Genomic DNA, 22803 nt, shown 5'->3' on the forward strand with positions numbered 1-22803 from the left:
TGATTAAATTCATCTGGTAAACTGTGACAGCTTCTTTAGTGAGATCTGCACCTACCAGAGAGTAGAAACAATTCCGTTTTTAAAAGGTCAAGTTGTTGAGATTAGACGTGTCACACACGTTTATTAGCACCAGCTAACAATCAGACCTCTGTATTTTCATGTTTGTCTCAACATTTCTTGTTTGTGCTAGCTCCTGTGCTTCGATAATTGGCATAAAGTGTGAGCAAGACGTGTGGGTTTGATAGATGCATCTGGCCTCTCATTTGCAGTAATTTTGTGATTTGCTACTGCAGACTGCAGAGCACAGTGGGTCAAGGATTTGCTAATTTACCTCTGTAAGGGATGACCACATCAGACTTTACTGTTTTTATGATGAAACAAGAGTTTTTGTTTCCATCGTGCACAAACTGGACTCATGCAGACACAGATATGGTGCAATTCCTTCTCACTGCTGCTTTTAAAATTAGTTATTTTGGGGTGTGTTCCACTGCACACCTGAATGTGATTTATATGTTCTTAATTTTGCTAGAAGTGAGCGTTTTAATCTGAAGCACTGGCCGTGAAATCAAATTTGTTTTAAAGAAACTATAAAAATCCTTTGCGATTAAACTGAATTTGAAATGTGGTGGTTGGAAAATACTTTGAAAGCACCAACAAAATAAGTATCTTGCCATAGAATGAATTATGCAAAGAGGTCAAAAAACGGTGTGAGGAAAAAAACAAACAAACATGTGTAAAGAAGAAAGATTGAAGCAGGGTGTAAGTGTGAAGACGGATGGGAATGTGTGTGTTGATGGATGTTTAGGCCACCACAGAGCACACCACCTGCATCTAGAGGGGTGGTCTCAACTATGGAGGTCACCCCGAAGGAGGTGGTGGGGATCCAATTATAATCTTCAGCAGAACATAAACCACATCACAGGGAGACACAGTCTATACAGGTAGTAATCGTGATTGCAATAACCTTTAGACTTAGTATGTGTGAGCAGGTTGCTGTTGTTTTTAAGTTTGAATAGTTTTTCCCTTGTCTCTTAAAGTTCATAGGCTTGTTAAAATTGAGTTGAGGAAACTTCAGAAAAGGTCCAACACTGACACATCTTTATGGTAGATGCTAATGCTCTTCTACCACATAATCATTTCTTTGTTATCTCGGCCCTATGTCTAACAGTGTAGTAAAGAAACAGTGATCCATTTTACAGAGAACAAGACATTTTAAGATTGTCATATATATATATGCTTTAACAAACACTGACTTCTGAATCCAGATTTCTAGAGGCTGCTCTTGTTAGCCAAAATAACCACAAGTGTTCTGTTTTTCCTCACTTCTCGTTTCCCTCTTTTTTGATTAAAAGAAAACGAATGAGCGCAAGCATGATAAAGACACACAGGGGCATTGAGTGGTACAGGAAATGACCTGTTATTTCTAGTGTTTCTGCAGTTTCCTGCCACACAGGCTCAGAACTTCTTGATGGATAAGGCTGAACTCTCATCACCTTGAGATGGAATTACTTCAGAGGGAAAGGGTGTCACATTTTACCCTTGCAAACACAGTGCTGCCTGTGTGATATGGACGGGTTCACTGCGTAAACACAAAAAAAGAGTCTTAATAATGTGATGGTTTTGACAGATATGACGGCAGAAGATTGCTTGGGTGTTGAAAACGATCATTTGTGTTCTATATCAGTATGCAACACTGACTGAATAATTTCTCTCCAGGGACTGCCAGGACCTCCAGGGAAGCCAGGCCTGCTAGGCAAGAAGGGTCCTCGGGTAAGTGTCTTTGGTCACATTTAAATACCTTCAGACACATAAAACACACTTCCATTTGTAGCCTCTAGAAACAGTTTTTTTATATGTGTATAAACATATATATGTATATTTGTGTGTTTTGTGTTTCTGTTTTTACTGCTGCTGGTACGTGCGTACGTGCTGACTGAAAGTTCTTACACAAATAGCCGTAATAAGAAATTCAGACATACACACAAACAGACAGACAGACAGACAACGACAGCCTGTATCTATGTGTTCCAGCCTAGAAGCCCCGGACTGTTTTTTGCAGTTACAATAATAACCTGCCAGGCTGGGCTCACACATAGCTTTAAATCCCTCCCATCAACCAGCTGACACACACAAACTCTCTCATATACTCACACACAAAGTTTTCCTATGCAGGCGGATTGACCATATTCAGCACAGGGCTGCGAGTGCTGACCTCCCACCCCTAAGCATAAACAGGAAAGCTCCTATAAAGACGGCCTTTCAAAAGGCTGCCTGTGCCACAGGATGCCTAATAAAAGCACTGTAAACAGACACAGAACACATGGCTCCACTGGACTTTCTTCTCCTGACTGAGCTGTTGCAGCAGGCTGCACCATCACTTCATGGAATCCCACTTTGGACTAATGAAAAGCCTCTTTTTCCAAGGCAGTTAAATAGATATAGTCTCATTCAAGGATCTTCTTTCAGGAATTCTCTTTTACTTCTTCTTTACTTCTTCTTTTTCTCTTTGTCCCTCTCCCTCAGGACTGACATGTTTCTAAACAGCAGGGTTATAATGCAGGCCCTTGGTTGAAATTTCCATGTATTCTTTATTTTATCCCTCAAAACCTGCATGAACATAATATTTCCATTAGTTTCAACTGTTTAGCACTAATGACCAATTAAGCATTTAATGTGTTATCATACTGATATAAGATACTGACATAAAATGGCAAATTTGATAAATGTATCTACCAGTCATTAGCATTTTTAGCATCATCATGGCGCACATGTTAGCATGATGACGATTTAAGAACAAGCTAACAGAGATGCTGGCATAGCTCAGATTTTTCACACTTACGCTGCAGCCCTGAAATTTTCAGGAGGCACTTAATGTGGGAATGCAAAGGTCTCTGCCTTTTTAAACACTTTATCCAGCCAGTGCAATCATTGAATGTGCCCTTGTGAGAATAGAGCGAAAGACTATCCACACAGTGCACTACAAGCCAGTCTGTGGTTGTAGTTACCACTTCCTAGTCTTTTCTGCTCGTCTTTATACTGTTTTCCACTTGTTTGTAGATATTGTGGATATCTACAAATGCACATAGTATTGATATGAATAGTACTTATGAGTTGGTCCACTTTCCCTCAAAACCTAATTGGGACATCTATATATACTTGAGTGCATATGCTTGCATCTTTATTATTGTTGTATTAATCTGTGTCTGAGAGACTGAAAGTCTTTGTGATACACCTCTTCTATAGATGTATAATGAGGTCTTCATCTGGTTTTGTTTAAAGCTGTTTCAGCTCCTCCAATCTAGACTCTGGTAGGTGTTCCACAGCATTACCGAAAATTAAGTGTTTTTCTTGTGATCCAAATCAAACTTACCTGAAATAAACTTTAATTAGACTTAAATATGCAAGCTCAGTCCTGAATTAACTTGGTCAAGCCAACTTTACTTCTGTGTTAAAATATTGTAAAACCGGGCTGCAGATTATTTTCCAACTATACCCTAGAGACGCTGTTAAAAAAAAAGTCTGCAAAAGAGCTACTTTTCTATTCATGACATTATATTAAATACTGTGGATCGTTTTTACATTAATGACTATAAAAATCATTAAGAGCTAAATGATTAAAGCGGTTAATATGCACTGTAATGTAACACTTGAACTATTTGGAGCCTGATCAGGTTTGGACAAGTGTGTCTGTTTTTAAACCTCGTTCATCAGCACTATGTATAACCCATTCACCTCATACTGATTTACATCCTGGTGGCTTAGACATTGCCTTTGTCTGCCCCACTAAACCAGCTGTTGAACTGTCTGAGGCATTGTCAGTGGAAGTGGTTGTTTTGCAAAGCACAAACAATGAAAACAAGTCTTTTCAATAAAAAGGCACTTGTAAAGGCCATTGGTTTTGATGCAGATTTAACAGGGGTCACGTGCAAACACACTGCCAGTGTCTGTCTCTGACCTCATAGTCATTTTATTTAACACATACACATGTATATAAGAGTGTAAACACACAACAGCACTAATCCCACACTGTATAGCACAGACATATGTGGCTATGTTTATGGCCTGCCTACATAAAGAGTGAGAATTCCTGTAAAAAAAAAACAAAAAACATTTATCAAGTTTAATTGTCCTGCCATGCGTATGTGCTCACACAGGGATGCATATACACATGTTTGCACATACGCAAACATGCATTCCACATAAACACTTGCTTTATAAACTCCCCTCTCAGCCAGATTAACTTGTGGCTTCAATTTGGGATGAGAGATTTACCACATCAGTGAAATAATAAACTACAACCCTGATGTTATGCTTCAGGCTCACAAGTGGAGAATTCCTGTCCCTGGGTTTTGATGTGGAGAGAGCTGGTTGCAGCTCTGCCAGTTTTTGCCTGACCTTCTGTAGCCTTGGATTACTGGAGGTCTGTACGATGACACACAGAGCACCATTGAGTCCAAGAAGCCCCACTCATGAACCTTGACCCCTGATCCCGCGCATGTGAGTGTGAGATGCCGTCGCCATGGCAACAGATGTCTGCTCAGAAGCTTTTTCTAGGTGTCCATTAATAGCCAGACAGAGCTTTTCTCGAGTCTGTTTGTGGGTGTATAATGACGATGGTTGTAGGAGGGTGTGAGCGGAAACGCTGATGCATCATGAGTGCACAGACCTATAACTATCTGAGGACTGGCTGCACGTATTTGCCTGGAGCCTCTCAGGTCAATAGGGTCTTTGTCTGAGCAAAAAAATCTCTGTCACCCATCTTTCCTCATGCTTCCCCTCCACAACGCTCCTCTGTCACTGAGCAGTTTTCCCCAGCCTTGCTTCACCTGTATGGACTCAGATCCAGGATGGACATATAGAAATTCCAAAACTATAGAGCATAAACAAAACTCCAATTAAGTGCACCAGCTAAAGGCAAAATACTGCGTTATTTTGGTAACACCAGGCAATAGAATAGCTCTTTAGGGGTCTTTATTATCCCTACTTGTATGTAAATTGTGTGTATGGCTCTTGGCTCTGGAAAATTACTGTAATAAGTTTCAGGATCGTAAAAATTACTGACCATGTTCTAATTCTCTATATTTGCAATCCCATTTAATGTTTTACTATATTTTAATACCACATTAGCACAACATTAGCTCTAGGTTTCCATAATAATTCTCAAACATGTCATCACCTTTATGAGCTTATAATGTTTTTGTTGTCCAAGCTAAACCTTGGATTACTTAGTATTTCCTTTTTTAATACTCGGGTGATGTATTTAGCTATGAAAATATTGGCTGTCATAGCAAATTAATTTACTCTGTCTACTAAGTTTTACCGTAATTAATGTGACATTAGGCTATAAATTCCACTCTTCTGAGACTCTATTGAACAGTGAAATATTTTTTTGAATCCTTAGAGGAAAAGGTCCTTTTGTGTGTATGGGAAAGGTAATTATGAAGACGTCCAGTGGTTTCACATGCTCTCCTAATCTAATGTTAGTTAATCAGATGTTGCACCGTAGCCTCTTATTTGGCACAGCATCATACAGAATCTCTTTTATCTTTAATACGGTGACTGTATATACATTTAAAGTGTCTTTTACGAGCTGGTGTTTAAAGTCAGACTGAGTTTACAGCATAGCCCATTAAGAGGCCTTTTTTCTTTTCTTTGTGGGAATGGAACCATGGGTGTGGTTTGATGCATCCAGACTCAAGATTCACATGTACATACAGTAAACATTTTGCCTTTGCCCTAGCGTGCGCATATCATGTTTGAAAATTATAGATGCCAGCAGATGCACTGTGCAAAAAGTCCTGAATCCCCCCTGATTTCTTTGTAAATTGCTATGAAAACAGAAAATGTGTGCAGTTATTTAAATTTGAATTTAAATACATGCAAACATGAATGAAAATGCGCTACTTCAGACCAAGACCGAGTTCTACAATTCTATAGAGATTGAAGTTCAATAGTTGGTATTATAACCCTTATTTTTCAACACAGCCTCAACCTTCTTAGACAAACTTTCTTCTCATATATTTAAGTAGTCTTCAAGAATAGTTCTCCAGGCTTAAAGGACTCTCCAAAGCTCTTCTTTGGATGTTGGCCACCTATTGTTCCATTCTCTGTCAAGAGGATCCCACACTGCTTCAATATTTCGAAGACTGGGCTCTGGGGAGGAATCATCATTCCACAGGTCCTATTGCCACTGATTTTCAGTCCAGTTCTTGTGTCATTTGGCATACCTCAGCCTTTTCTCCCTGTTTCTCTTCCTTAAAAATGGTTTCTTGACAGCCACCCTTCCATGGAGAACATTTCTGATGAGGCTTCAGTGACCAGTGAATGGATCAGCTCAAGATACATCTCTCAGGTCCACTTTCACATGCTCTTTATCTGATGTAGATCATTTTTAAACCTGACTCTTCCTTTGTCCGACAATTGTACAATTTTCTCCAACTTCTTTAAGTACACATCGCTATGGAAATCCGCTTGGTGGTGAAAAAATAGTATTTTATGTCTGTCAAACTCTGTGTTATCTTTGACATTTTTTTGTAAGCGCGACTAAACAAATGAGAATCAATTATCTGTCACTGCAAAAGGCCTGATAAAGTAACTAAATATACTATTTAGAGCTGGCTCCTTGCTTAGTTGTCTGTTATGTGTAGACACAACACTTGTTCATCCCTTAAGTTAGGTGCCTTTTTGTGCATGAATGACTGATGATACATAGGTTAGTGTTCAGTGGTTAAACAAGCAAATCACATTCCTCTGAAAATGGCCGTGGACTGGACTGAAAATGAGTGAAAATAGCAGCAAATATGCTTTCAGAAAGCTTCGAGAACTGTCCTTTAAGATTACAACAAAGTCTGGCTCCTTGGAAGCAACATATAAAGAAATTAGGGATGGATCAAGGTTTGTATACCACAGAGAAGCACATATAGAACCGATAGCTTTCTTTCTTAAAATATATTCTCACAATTTTGGCTGCACTAAGAGTGCAAATGATTTGAAACATTTTACCCTCAAGAGCCACAACAACGTCCTTGTACTATTGCTCAGAGGTTCGTATTTTATTCTTTATTTGATAGCAGTCAACTTGTGTTCGCCCCACCCTGGTCCTCTCTAATTAGACACCTGTTTTGAGAGAAAGGAATACAACATGGAGGGTCGGCGTATGCATCGTAGGACCAAATGTTGATGCCAGCCTTTGCCTACTAGTGTACTGCCCAATCTGTGGTTAACCACAGGGGTAATTTTGAAGCATGTAATTCAAACATGTCCAGTTTGTTTAAGTTTATTTAGGGCACAACAGCGTTCCTTAACACTGTGTGGGCAGACCATTTCTTGTGGAATGCCAGCTGCATAAAAACCGAGAGTGAAAGGGGAAGTATGTGGGCCAAACAAGGGGCAAGATCTTTAAAACTTGAGAATCCTTAGAATAAAGATATTTTTAAAAACTGTTTTTTGCCTTTCGTATGTTTGAAAATCTTGAGGTGTTTTATATTCAAACAAGACATTGGAATACCTCTACATTGCTTAGTAATTGCAGGTTCATAAGACATGATGGTCATTAACTTTTAAAGAAAGATCAGTTACAGAAAAAGGGATTTGTGTTGTCATGTCTGCAGCAGACCAATAAGTCTGTTTTGCAATTTTGCTGAAAGGACTTTTTTTGTCAAGCTGTATAACCTAGCCCAAACCCCACAGTGTTTTGTTTTTTTCTCTCAGTGGGATAATAGAGATTTGCCTGTCTGAATATTAGTAGAATGCGAGTTTTGATGCTGCAGACCAGATCATGAACATAAAGCCTTCGTGATTTGTTTTGACTCACCTCAATGAAACTCACTGACCCATCTCTTAAAGCACTCATGGCTCTTTTTCCACTCAACTCGCTCAACCCTTGACCCTGGACGGGTGTAGGTTAGGGGCCCAAGGGTGCCACACCACGTGGAGGGCAGGGGTGAGGTCAGGGATCCACAGGAAAAACTCACTCAGAGGAAGAGAAGGCAGACAGTCAGACGGATAGATGAATGGTGCAGCAACCCACCCCCTGTGCTTCTGTCTGCATGCTTCTGTTCAAACGAAGAAACTGGTGTACATTCATTCTGGCTTCCAGAGTTTTTCTGGTAAATCTTCCCATGAGAGCTTCTGGATGGAGTGCAATGGTTCACATTACCAGTGTGCTGCCACTGCTGAGGTTGCTTTGTTAGTGTTCATTTCCTGAGCAACTGCCAATGCAGAGAGAAAAGCACATCAGCAGAGGAACTCAGATTCCAAATGTTTTGACACGAGAGGATCTGCATTAATCATTAAGATGCCTGGCAGTTGTGTATTTGTTTGTGTGCATGTATCAGAGGGAGAGGGTGCATTGTGAGGCAACATGGGCCAGGAAACCACAACCATCTGTTGAATCAGCTCCACAGAGCCTAATTTTCCATGAGCTCCTACCCCCAATACCAACCCCAAATACCTCTCCCTCACACACACACACACACACACACACACAAAAACACACACACGCACAAAGTTAATGTATAGGAAAATACATTAAAATAGCATGAAGACTGAGGTTCTCCAGAGAGTCTTTGATCTCCTCTTCTGCGATTTTATTCACAGTAGCAAAGGCACGGTCTGCATCTGAACATGATGACGAATGATGGATGAAACCTTTTGATTTGATCTGCCTGTCTCTGATTTAGTTTTTTCTTGTTTTTTACACAGGGCACCCTTGGTCCCCATGGGAACCCTGGCCGACCTGGTCCACCTGGCCTCAAGGTACACACTGTTGGTTTAACTTAACACAAGTGAGCCTTTTGTTTTGGCAAAAAGAAAAGCCTTGCAACCATGATGATTTTTCCAAATTAATAAGTTACATAGTTTTGTGTCCCCTGCTGCTAGTTTAATAATAACCTTTTTTTGTCTCTAATCTAAATGATTATCCTATGAGGACATTTAGCATTTTCAGTTTTTGTATATCAGCTGGAATCCATAAAGAGTAACAAGGGTAATGGAGTTTTATGGCTGCCGAATTAGGGTCATCTAAGTTCATAGCAAGGCCACCATACCTGGCAGTTTGAGAGACTGCAAACACCACACTGTTTAAACTGAAGAGTGTTTGGATTCCAGTCAGTGCTTTATGCATTTTTTCTATTTATTTTGGTGTCTCATCCTTTTAAAAAATCCAGTTTATGTGTATGTTTATAAAACATCATGCACTAATTTACAGTTCCTGTGTAAAGTGAGAGTGAGGCTATGTTTCCTCTACATTCTGAGCAGAGAGAGAAGAAAACGGTATGTTGACACCAGAGGGGGTCGGAGTGATTTACCAGAGCGTCAGGAAAAGACATTATGAGTCGGAAAGTGAGAACTGCAAATAAATCTGTCCAATTTTAACGTGTGAACAGGAGATGACCCTACCCAAGACAAATTCTCTGCACCCCCCTCGCGATTGTCTGGACTGATGTATACCTTTGCAAACACCCTTGACCTCTGACATTGTCTGTTTGGAGCAAAGAGTGAGAGCAATGCCTTTATTTAAAGTTCATTATGGAAATGCCTTAGATAAGTGACAACTATGGTCACACTGACCAACCCAATCACCAGAGCCCTGACCTCAACAAGGCCAACAGGGACTGTGTTGGTGGGATTTTTGCTATTAGTTCTTCTCTTTCCCTGAAATTTTAAATTACATTCCACACTTTTCAGAATGCATTTATAGTTAGCTTAATTTAGCACATCCCTAGAGATGGGTATGGATTTTATTATCATTAGATAGTACTAGTTGGCAAATGACAGGTCACTGCTTCTGTTTTCTGCTGCCATAACATCATGTTTAACGTACAGAAAGAACAGTGGAACTGATCTCTTCAACCTTACACAAAAGGCTACGTTAGCAATTTCAAACTATTTCTACTGCAGCAGTAATCATGGAATCTTCATTATTTCACAAAAGTCTTTATCTATGACATAATTATTTTGTTTATAAATTTACTGGTGGAGATTATTTTTCATCTTGACTCAACTTTCATGTCATGTCTCCTGAGATGATCCGTTACCCCTTTTCAACTTAAGCTACAGAAAAAATTCCAAAGAGCATCTGGTGGTCTCTTGGTTTCAGGCAGAGTAAGATAAGAGAGGTGATTTTTCTTTAACATACACCACAGAATTAAAACCATCTGCCTATTATTATGTAGGCTTATTGTGCCACCAAAACAACTCTGAGCCTTCAGGGCATGGACACAAGGACCTCTTGGGGTGTCCTGTGTTGTCTGGCACCAGGATGTTGGCAGTAATGTTGTAAAAAGCCTATTTGGATTGGGTTTCCTCAACACATCTCACATGTTCTTAATCTTATAGGGATTTTGAAAGCCTGGAGGTTGGGTTTGTTGTGTTCCTGAATAGGTACATTATGCATTGTCCTGCTTGGGGAGTCAGCATCTATTGAGGATACCATTTAGATTAGTGGGGTGTGCAGGGTCGGCAACATTTTTCAGTGGGTGGAATGTGTCAAAGCAACATCCTCATGAATGCTGGGACCCAAAGTCACCCGGCAGAACATTGCATTGTAACAAGATAATCATAGCTGCCGATAAGCGTCTCCTAAAATGACTTATCTACAAAGAATGGAGAAAAAAAGTAAACATTGTGACTTTGCGCAAAGAAACAAACTCTTCCAATAATAACCTCTAAAAGTTATTAATTGACATGTCAGGTATACACAAACACAAAGAAACTGTGTGGAATGATCATAAGATAAGATCTTTTATACTGCCTCAGTGCTTTGGGACAGTTGTTGGCAGAATGGGGCAGAGTAGGCTCCCTCTATTTGGCAAGTGTGCTGAAAAGAAGATTATAAAGTGTTTGATGTCTCAGGGTGCACTGCAGTCTTTGCTCTTTCATCGTTAATAAATGAAACAAAGTTGTAAATGGCATCAGTCTTTAGGGGAAAGAGAGGTAGTCAGCGATCTGTGTAATTTCCGATCCATAGCTTTGATGTGCTGAAACCTCGTTATTGTTACCTGCTGACAATGAAGCATGCTGCGTGTGACTGAAGCAGCACTGAGCCTACTAAGAAAAGTATCTGTATTACAGGACTGAACACTGAGGACTCCGTCTTGTTTTGTTGTAATTTTTGGACTTTTTGTTTAATAGTATGTGATTTATAGGTGTGAGCTTTTGCAGCTCTAACTTTTTCCACAAACCACAAAAATTCTTTTATTAAAATAATTGTTGTATAGTTGCTGTAAAATTGAAATCCCTGCATATTGGTTCATTTTCACCCATACAAAGTTGTCCTTTGTGTTTTTCTCTCAGGGAAAAAAGGGAGACCCCGGCATTTCACCGGGGCCAGCACCTAAAGGAGAGAAGGTAATAAATGTCTTCTTTACTTACACGCTACATTCATTTGTATTGGCCTTATGTCTTTTCAGCTCCTATAGAAGCACATTTATGGTGGCTTTTTGTGCAACCTGAAATTCTTCCTTTCTTGCTCTTTGACAATATTGTATTATGTTTTAGGGAGACTCAGGGATTTTTGGCCCAGTTGGAATGCCTGGCCAAGCAGGTCGAAAGGTAAAACTAAGCAATTCAAATCTCTGCATGAATTGTACCTACATTTATTCGCTGGTAATATATAAGAGCAAACAGGTTATATCTGCAAACTTAAAAAAAGGGGTCCTTGAATTATTTCAGAAAGGCAATGCATAAGTAATTGTCATCCCTTTTTTTAAGTTTTGTGTGCTAAAATTGTGCCACTGTAATGTTTGTGAGTTAAGATCTCTGCTTGTCTCTTCCTGCCTGATTCCCTCCATCTCTCTTCCTCTGTTTGTGCTTCGTCCACCATTTCTTCCACATGTTCACTGGCTCCTGCACAAAGAAGCCTCAGAGTTTGCAGGAAGATTTTCACAGAGATGAAGGGGGAAGTTTTTGTCAACAGGGGAGGGAGGATGGGGATCGTGGACTAACACAAAATAACCTGTGTGACAGCTGTTACTGAAGTCATACTTTGAGTGATTCATGAGTTTAAACGAGAAAAAGTGGGATAGAGCTTCTGGTAGGCATGAGTGTAACAAGCACAAGCTGGAATAAGTCCACAGGGGAAAGTCTGAGTAGTATGTATGTCATTGTTCACAACTGTGAGGATGCATTCCTGTGTGCTTGTGTGTGAGCATATAAAACAGACATCAAAATATAACTGTGATTCTCAGTAAAATTAATTCCCTGAGGGTACTGCAGCAGTTAGACATTATGTGGAAAAAGTGCTGAGCAGCTCAGCATATTACAATTACAGTTTCATTGTGGAGCATTAAGAGTGATTTGTTTGTTTTTTTAATGCTGTGTAGTATTCAGAATTATGCTTTCACTCAGGTTAAATCCAAAGGAAAAAAGTTATTTTGTTACTGAGACACAAACCTCAGTCATTTTCCATTGGGCCCAATATGTTTCACTGCCATGTTTCACTAAGAACAGCAAAATTAACAAACACTGGGTCCAGAGTGGGCTTTTTACATTGTTCACATTGTTAAGAAACCAAATTTAATTTCATCTACATGCTTGGAAAAGAAGGAGGAAGTCTTCAATTATTCAGTTGGTTGCAGTTTGAAACTTTGTCACTAGATGTCACTAAATCCTTTACACTTCTCCTTTAAGCATGTGTGCTTGCAAACTAGCCTTTTGGAAATGTAGAACAAGCTTCAAACCAGGTTTTCAACACTTGTTTGAATAAATGAGTAATTAAATAAAGAATGAAATAGTAAGTAAGCAACAGGGGTTGCTATGTATTGGTAAATGGTTGAAGCAGCTAATAGTTCCAAGTGCAGTTGATAAAGTAATTAGAAAAATGTATTTACCTATTGAATAAATACTGTCAAAAGGCATAGCTAAATGGTTAAAATGAGGCTTCTTCCAGTGAACTGCAGAGTGGACAAATGCAATTTGCAAAACGGACCAAAACATTTCTTTAATTTTGTGGATGCAATGCTGCCTCAAGGGAACCAGGAAAGTAAAGTTTGTAGTACCTCTTGTTTGTTCCTTTGTATGTCTGTTAGCAAGGCGACACCATTTGGTCATCTACATCTTGACTCAGGGAAATATATGGAAACAGAAGTTCACACTTCACATTTCAGTCAGAAATAAGAACTAGATCTAAAACAGAACTGTTTGTAAAAAAGAATAAATGTCACCTGCATACATTCATGTTTATACCAGATTTATACCAGATGGGTTTAGCAGAAGTTGGTGGACAAGTGGAGTTTGAGTAAAGAAGGAATTGCTGGTGCACTCACACACCAACAATACAGCAAAGTTGGAATTGCATTGATTGATTTTTCAAAATGGTAGATGTTTAGGGTTTTTTTCCAATCAACACCAAAACTGGCACAGATTCTGACCCTAGTCTCACTAAAGTTTGTGGGTTTTGCCTGTTGGTAGTATTCTTTCATCTCTGTCAGCTGGAATCAATGGTACCACAGGAAGTTAGTTTTTATTTATATTAAAACCAAAGTTGCTTGATGAACTGGGGACTCCATTTTTTTGAGTATGAAGAAATTGTGGCATTTAACCAGTAGGGGCACTGCAATAAGCAAAACTGCTTAAAAATTATTCATGTGTCATCTAGTAGGAGGTCATAAGAAAGGTATTATCATTTTATGAATTTATCATGTGAGTCTAACCAATGTGACTGTTGTATTTAAGTGAAAAAAACTTGTACGGCATAGAATGATTGATTGTAGACTGTGGAGAGGTCTGAACTCCCTGAGTTCATTCTAATTACATAACAATATTTTATATAACAGTATCAAACCAACTTTAACAGATATCAGTTAGGTGAACTGAATGCACATGACTCTTCAGGTGTCAATAATGAGAACTTATTAGACCACAAAAGTGAGGAAGAATTGGATTGTAAGCCACAGTTTACACATGTTTGGTGCGTCTTGATGCTTGACAGGGTTTTGTTTTTTTTTTCCCCAATAAACGGCAGGAAAGACAAACAGTTTCCACTCAAATTTTGTATCTATTACAGTTGAGCCATACACACAGCAAACTAAGTTGGGCAATTACTGAATAATTGAATATAGCAGGTAGGTTGTGTGCATTTTGGCAGAAGTGTAAAACACTTATACATGTATTAGTTTTCTTCCTCGAGCCATAGTACCCTGAATGCCTCTGTGTCTCTTGCAGGATTTCTACCTCAAGCTTAACATATGGCTTTTGTTAGGGGTCTGCTTTGCTGTGTGTGTCTGTGTCCATCTGAATGTCTCTAACCTTTTTCTTTTACACATGCACTCAGCTAGAATGGAAAAAAAAAATTAAGTTAGTGGAAAACACTCACAGATTTGCTCTCAATCTACGGGAAGTGATTTGAGGGCCTGTCGAAGGTTAGTCAGTGACATGTGACAGCTAATTAACCTCTTGTATAACTCAGATGGCACAACATGCTCTTCATCACCAGCAAGACTTTATATGTCCACACTGAGATGAGCTCTGGAGGGGCTCAGTAAATTCTCTTAATAAAGCTTGAGCAAATTATATCTCCTACTTATCAGGATGACATCATAGCTCGTCGTCTGGAAGAGTCGCTGCCATGGCAACTTCGTCAACACACACATATACAGACTGACATCATCAGAGCAGTCCTCAGGTATTGGTCAGTGACCACAGACATGCTGACTGTAAAAGAAACTTGTTAAATTACCCGCAAGCGGTTAACATCCTCTCCATACACAAACACAATGGAGCTGGCACAGCACAAAACAATACACAATGTAGTTCTCAGCTGTGCTTTACACTGATGCTGTTGATGAATCTTCATCCAAGAAGCAGTCCTATGACTCAGTCTCCAGACTTTGCTGTAATAGTTTGGACTCAAACAGGCTTTGTTCTGTTTCTCAGGTGGAAAGTACCAGCCGTTTTTGCCCTGATGTGCGTCTCTCCAATATATGCAGTATTAAGAAGAAATAATTACTTTTATAACTACTTCACTCATAGGCCACCCTGAAACACTCATGTGGTGTTTCTTCCTTTTCATACATCTATAGCTGTTTAACTTGTGTCGTTTGCTTGGATTTCTGTGGTTTAGGAAAACGGGACAACAGCAGCTTTTCCTGTGTTTTGCTCTGTATTTTTCCCTTCCACCTTCTCCTATTTTCTCTCACACACTAACTCAAACACACACATAACTGTACAGGCTCTAAATCAGCCACAGCTTGATGTTTCGAGCGGGATTTCTGGAATTTGGCTGCCTGTTTTCCATGGAAAACTTTAATGGAGAAAGCAGTAGTGCTTTAAAAGCACGATAGTAGAGTGTGATTTTACACTGTCGGTCAAGCCAAGCATGTTCCGCTCTGTACAACATTTGTTCTACTAAGCAGACCTTGAATGGCTTTTCAGTATGGCAGGCAGGGTCAGAGAGAGGAGACATACACAGAGCCAAACCTCAGCTACAAGGCCACATTACAAACCACATGTCTCACCTTACTGCCTTCATCACCATGTCTATCCTCTAACTCCTAAATTATCTGTCTCTTCTCACTTTTTGTGTTTGTCTTTGACTAGTCTGCGCTTTTGCCTGGTAAAAGAGAATACTTATAACGTGATTTATCATTGTAACGTTTAGCTTTTCAGATCTGTAGTGCTGATCTCCACATCAAAACCTCTTAGTTCTGTCAATCATCTTTCATTCATTATTTTTGCAGCTTCCAAACTATTCTCCAACATTATTGCTGTTTCATTTATCTGCTTCTCCTCTGCATTGTTGCTCTGGATGCAGAATTATACTTCCAACCACCTAAAATCATGATATAATCTTTGTACGAACTTGCTTTTGGCTTCTCTTGAAAAATTCTATTGCATTTGGTTAATACTGTTTTGGCTTTAGGCTTTAGGCTTTAGGTTCCTAAGAGATGCAGGTGTTGTACACTTGCTGCTGAGTGTGTCAAAGCTATGAGTTCACCAACCTGAACACAGCAGTCTTGAACATGTTAAAGGTCACAGTCATCAGTGCATTTAAGGGATGTACAAAGAAAAGTCATTCTTAATTCGAATCAAAGTTATTTATAAAGTAGATATACATATCAGATACACTTGTATGGCTCGAGTGCTTTTCAGGCAAAATCATGTGAAATTATGACTGACTTGATACATATTATGTTAGATCCTTGTTTGCATGAAGTCTAAATTTGCATTGTTCTATTCAAATGAGTGATGGTTTTAGAGTGAGCATTGGTTAAGTTCTCTGGCATACATTCAGTAAGGTGAAAAAGAAATTACACCCGCTTTCAAATCTAGGGTTTTACATATTAGGACATAATAAAAGAATACTTGATATGTGATTAAAATTTTTAAATGAGATAAATACAACCCCAGATTATCAACAACTCTTGACATATTACACTGTATCGTGCATTGTTGTTAATCAGAGGTTGTTTTTTTTTACCTAATTTTAAGATCTGGTAAGAAACCAATTTTTGTCTTAACGTACTTTCTTTTTCACATGACTGTTTCCACAGAGTACAAATATGCATATTTATTTAGTTTATTAATCCTCTCACTCCACACTGGTTGTTAAGTACTTTTCATTGGATGGTTTTCCTTAAAAAGCATCCTGTAAGCACAAAGTTTAACAATGTAGTGTCTCTTCAGGAGTAAGACACTCTATCAGTCATTAGTTGTTGTTTTTTCTTTTCATGCATTACATTAATCTGTCTGAGGCTCTCCAAGACGTGCTTCAAACCAAACTCTCTGCATTCAGCTCCTGCTCTCTGTTCAGACTAACTAATCCTCATCATCTTTGTGGAAATGATTAGAGAATTCAAATCAACCATAATTTTCATTGCATGTTTCACATGTACCACAACAAATCACTGCCCTGTCTCCCGCCAGTTGGTTTAATAGGGATACTGCCTGCGGGCGAGCATGCCACTGAAATTGTGGTTCAGACAGGGATGAGGAGCCTCTTTTTTCCACGGGGTAGATTTCACCCAAATTGTCCATTTATGTTCAAGCAGTTGTTTGTTTTGTCTGTTCCTGCCAGACATGCACGTGAAGTGCTAATGTTGTACTGTACATGCAACACGTGCATGTAGCCAGACAATTACTGAGCAATCTTCTGGCTCCATGCTGCAGAGTAATTTTGGAGAGCTTAGGGTGAAAAGATGGAAGTAGACTGATGAGATGTATTTCTGCTACCGGAGTGCTGTTCACTGGAGGAAGACAGTGGAAGATACATTATCTGTGGTGCATAGTTAACAGACATAGGGACTGCGCTCTTTTGAACTCAAACAAGGTTAAGTGTGTCTATAGTTGCTGGTAACAACTGAGAGGAGTGCCATGTCATCGGCAGACACACTGCATCTTTTATTTTGTTGTTGCTAAAATGTGCTTAGTATTGTCTGGGGCACTCATCGGCTTAGTGGTGGTAGAAGGGCGGTGCTCACAGGGAGCTACCGGAGATCTGTTGTAAATGAAAAGCATTCTGGTGGGTTTATCTGATTGGACACACATGCTCGTTAAACAAGTGGCATTGTAAACACAGGCAGACTGATGGGAATAGCTGCTCTCATTAGTAAACTCATAATGAGTGAGATAAGGTTCTGTGATGGCTCAGCTGAGGTTGTAAGGCTATAGTTAATACCCACAGCTTGTATGTGTGCGTGAATATGTGGAGCTGGTTGACCTCACAGCACAGATTAGGAACATAAGACTCTATATGTTTTTACTATAAGTAAGCCATGTACTAAGATGGGGTATAATGAGGTACATGTTTCTTAGTGTATGAATATGGTCTTACATGTGTACACATGTGTATGTGGGAGGAAAACAACAAGTTAAATTAAGAAGAAAATCATCTATAAAGGCCCATATGAACAGACTGACATTCAGATACATGTAGGCAAGTGACAGACAAACACAAACATCAACATATTCAACAAAACACATTATTCCAACTGGCCGCCTTCCTAATGCTTTAGTTTACAAATGGACATTGGTGCCATATCTCTCTAAGCGCATCTGTCTCTGCTTTCTCCACAGTTCTGTTCACCAATAAAGTTTCCAGAAGAAAATTTGGAAACACAAACACATTCTTGCTTGTGTTACTGTGTTGAGGTGCAAATGTCTATTTTAGCACCTGTTGACATCACTTGTTTGTTTCATGTGCATTACTCACCCAACTCCAAGGATTATCTCTTGGTGGTGTTTGATAATGTGCATCCAATGAAATGAGGTGATAGTGGGCTCATATGTCAAAACAAAGCGCTAATATGTTTTAGATAAAGTGAAAACGGTGTCATTAAAAATGATTTGGTCTACGGTGAAAGAGTTATCAAGTTCATTTAAGTATGTTTTATTTCCACCACAAATCTGCAAAAACTATGTATTATTTGCACAATTTCTGTACCTGTAACAGTGAAAAATGTGGAATTTATTGCTGAGGATGGCAGTTTAAAGTTCTGGTGTGAAGCTGTGAGCCAGTAAAAATGATCATGTAGCATAAAGGGAAGCAGGGTGCTGCATCCTCTTCTGCTGCAGTCAGATAGTTTATAGGAACACTGGGAGTCTTGGCTTGGACCTCTGGAGCTGTGGTTTAGGAAAAACGAGACAACAAGAGTCTTTACTTGTCTGTTTTTACTTTGTTTTTTCCCCTATTCCTTTGCTTTCTCTCTTGCTCGCTCACTCTATCAAGCTGCGGTCTGCAATGGCATGTCTTCCCACCTTTCATTTAGTTTTTCTCCACTCTTTGTTGGGGGCTTGTGCTGCTGGAGTCAGCAAAACTGTTGGAAAGCACAGCTAGGTTGTCCCTGGTGTTATAGTCTGGCCTGCATGCAGTGGGAGGGACCTGCTATCTGACTCAAACAGGAAGGCATTTATATCCTCAACATGCCACGATCCTGGCACCAACACTCTGTGAACACAGTCAGTGGAAAGTCTGATCCTTTGACAGAAGGGCAGATTGATTTCTTGCATATGGCACTGAATTTGTCTGTTGGTGCCGTTAGCTTTAACATGCATATCTGACTTTGTGAATTTGCCATTCCCACGCAAAGTGTTTGTCAAGATTTTCCTCAGCTGTGATTTCTTGTATGAATTATATGTTTTCATTTATCTTTTTCTGTTATTATTCTATACATTATTTACTATTGTTATTGTTATTATACTTATCATGTATCATTTCTGTTTCTTAAGGGACAGAAAGGTTACCCTGGTCCACCTGGACTCCCTGGAGAGCCTGTAAGTATCTTTCTCCAGTTCGTATATAACATCTAAACTGCATGTTTTAGTGTTTACTCTACTTTTCACGTCCCATTAACCTTTCCCTCACAAAAATTCCACATTTTTAGTATCTTACAACTAATGCCAAGATGACGTACAGTTGTTCCCCAATATATCACTCTGTCCTTAACTTTCATTTAAATTTCTTACAATCAACTCCTTGTTCCTTCCTCTGAGATAGTTCATTCTTCTTGCTGCACAACCTATTACCTGTACCGTAGCTGATCACCTATTTTTTATCAGTCTCTGACATGTTTTGCTCTGAAGGTGTTCATCTTGCTGACGTCTAACCCTTCACTCTCACCTCATTCTCTAAATCCTCAGTCACCATTCTCTCTCAGGATGTTTGACTTCTCAGTCTGTTTGTATGTGTGTGTGCACCGAGCATCCCGGGAGGGCAGCCAGATTAGATTAGCATGTTATGAGGCACTGGTGAGGACAGACATCTGGCCTTAGCGCTGTACAGCAGTGATGCTGTCCGGGATAACGGAAATTAATGCCAAATAGAGGGAGAAAATAGAGAGAAGAGAAACAGGAACAAGCCAACTAGGCCAACAGTGACACACTCATGGCCGTTACACTGCAACTTTGGAGAAAGCTTCCCTCTGTCTTTGTTTCTTTGGACCTGTTGTAGCTATTTAAGTAAACTTATTTATAAGCATGCAGTTCATTTCTGTTGACTGTATCTGTTATCTCAGTGACTCTCTTAAACTGAAGAAATCAGTTTGATTTGCACTTTTATTCACTGCTAAGAGGGAGGAGACAAGAGGCTGGCTCTCAAGTCCAGCCCAGCACTATTTTATGGGTGGAGCATCAACCCGTGCATCCAGAGCTATTTTCAGTCAAGCTGGGTCATACTACTGCTTGTGTTAAGACATGACCTTAGTCATCAAAAGCAGAGTGGAATCTTTTCTCCATGGTTCAGAGTACTTCTTTTTGTTTGCTGTAACATCCATTATAAGCAATGAAAGAATCAGGCTCAGATTCACTGTATGTGTACACATGCATAGAAAATAAAGCTTTTTTTTAAGTCCACTTCGTCAGGATGACATCATCAACTTGGGGAGTTCTCATACAGCTCATTGTGGGGAATAGATACTTTCTCTCTTCCATCATAATGTCCATCCTCAAACGCCCCTTTGTTTCCCACAAAGCAGCTGCTGCTGATGATGATCACAACATTGGCCTAGAGTCTGAATTAATATAGCACCAGTGACTAAGTAACAAGTCACTAATAATAACTGTTTGGGATTGTGGACTCCCCAGCAATTGGAAGCAAAGCTGGTTTACATAAAGTGTTATTGTCTCTTTGTTACTGTAACACACCATTGGTTGTGTTCAAAGCCCCATCTCACTGCTAGCCTGTTAAAGGTCCAAAGCACCCTTCGCCAACTCCTTGTCTGGTTCTAACTAGCAGCAGTATGCACTACATTTATCCTGGAAGGAGAATGGCAACTAGTGCGCATGGCTACACTTCCACAGTGTGTGAAAGCAAGTTATACAAAGACACTTGTGCTCTACAAAATTTGGAAACAAACTGCCTCTGTGTTTGTGTTCCTTATACTTTCTAAAAGTTACACATAGATGCATAGTTAGCAGCAAAAGTTACTACTCAGACCACATTTAGAGGGTGTCAAGAAAATAAACAGTTACAATCGAAGGTCATATTTCTAGTGTGTTTTATAATCATACAGGAGTAATATATAAGGAATGTGCAATGTTGCATATGCATAAAGTACTTTTACATGTGGTATTTAAACCATTCAAACAAACTAAAACTATTTATTATATTTATGATTAGTTTGTGTCTCAAAAGTGATATAGGGAAAATAAAGATCTAATTATTTTTGGATGAGTTGGAGTCCTACTTTTTGGAAATATTGGAGATGGAGGTATCAATAAAAAGCGAGAGAGAGAGAGAACAGAGGGGTCCAAAAGTCGATTGGGAGGTGACTTTAACTTATTTATTCAGTATTTAAAAAACAGTCCTGAAAACTGAGTTCTAAAATTTCCCTGATTATTGATCTAATACAACCTGAGATTTTTATATGCTTGCAGTATACAGTATAGCTCCTTGATGTGCAATTGTAGACACTAATAATAAAAGAAGTAATAAGTAATAAAAGAGCTCAGTAACATTGATATTGCTTGTACTCTGACTCCCACTTTGATGCAAAACATGATCATGTTGTGATTGTACTTGGCTCATATCAGTGCCTCTCATCCCTTCTTTGAGACCATTCACAACTGCTCAGACTGGCCTGCCTGTGTGTTCTTGTTGTTGTTATTTTGTTCATCCACCGCACCTCTCTTTCTCACTCTCTCTCTTCTCTCTCTCTCTGTTTCCCTCCAGGGAGAACAAGGTCCAGTTGGAAGCCCAGGTGCCAAAGGTTATCCTGGCAGGCAGGTGCAGTAAATCCTCTGCTGTGACTGGTACAGTTGTGGTTAGGGCCATAGTAAGGGCAAAGAACCAAGTGAAATTAGCTTATGCTGAACAGATGAGTTGGAAAAGAATGTAGGAGTAAAAACTGAATAGAGGATGTAGAATCTTTCAAAATAATAAGGTCCAAGACTTGACATGACAAGCTACAAACCCAAGAATGACCTTGATGCACCACTGGAGCACGTTCTGCATGTATACAGATATTAGAATGTTTTACATCAGTACCTTTTATTATGTTTACCCTCTCCATGGGCTTATATGCATGTTTTTTAAATGTACAATTATGATTGAATTAGCCATGTCAGATTTGAAGTTCTGCCTGTCTGTAGGTCTGTTGTTTTGCCATTGTTAAATTCTCTCAGGTGTACCTTTGAAAGTGTGTTGAGTTGTTAAAATAAAGTTCCTCTCTTTGTTTTTCAGGGTTTACCAGGGCCTATAGGACCAGTGGGGCCTAAAGGCATTCGGGTAAGAAGAATCAACTTAGTCTCTACCAAGCTGTGGTATTATCTGATGAAATGTCTAACATTGGTGCTGTGACAGGGTCATGGATTATGCTTATTGGCAAGACTGTCAGCCTGATGGCTTATTGACATTTCTTACTTCAAAACATTAGCAGTATAAGGCTGTAAATCTCAGTTAAAACACACAAACAGTTGTTTCCTGAAGGGCCACACAAAACTACTCTTTAATGCTGTAAACCAGGATCTGCATGAAAGCATGTATGTATGCCTCAATACAACAGCGTCCACATGCATGCATGAAAGCACGAGTGTACTTCAGTGAACCAGCATCAACCTCTACACAAATAAATACATTCACACACACTCATCCTTTGGACACTACTATTAATAGTATGCTGAAATTATGCCTTCATTTGCAGTGTGTTATTTACTGAAAGACTGGGCGTTGATAAGCCTCTGCACACAAGCACACGCCCTCTAGATATACAAAGAAATACGCCGTTGTGGACCCGATTCAGGACCCCCTGATTTTTCTGTTGCGTTCCAATAAAGGTTCTTTATCAGCTCTCCTTTGCTGTTCCAAAGTCTCCCCTGCCCCCGAAGGCTGGAATTTCCTGTTTAAGCTCCATATGAGGCCCTGCTCTCTTA

The 22803-nt window shown here is 39.5% G+C and overlaps 1 protein-coding gene across 1 annotated transcript in view; it reads left to right on the plus strand.

Moving 5' to 3' along the window:
* Window positions 1–22803, plus strand: part of col27a1a (collagen, type XXVII, alpha 1a) — a 69070-nt gene that overhangs the window by 11972 nt on the left and 34295 nt on the right. The window contains exons 4-10 of the mRNA XM_072371605.1: window positions 1717–1770; window positions 8704–8757; window positions 11296–11349; window positions 11500–11553; window positions 19165–19209; window positions 21605–21658; window positions 22115–22159. Coding sequence (XP_072227706.1) covers window positions 1717–1770; window positions 8704–8757; window positions 11296–11349; window positions 11500–11553; window positions 19165–19209; window positions 21605–21658; window positions 22115–22159 — 360 coding nt within the window. The remainder of the gene's footprint in view (window positions 1–1716; window positions 1771–8703; window positions 8758–11295; window positions 11350–11499; window positions 11554–19164; window positions 19210–21604; window positions 21659–22114; window positions 22160–22803) is intronic.

This window comes from Leuresthes tenuis, unplaced genomic scaffold (genome assembly GCF_036924035.1).
Source record: "Leuresthes tenuis unplaced genomic scaffold, fLeuTen1.0.hap1 SCAF_19, whole genome shotgun sequence".
Classification (NCBI taxonomy): domain Eukaryota; kingdom Metazoa; phylum Chordata; class Actinopteri; order Atheriniformes; family Atherinopsidae; genus Leuresthes; species Leuresthes tenuis.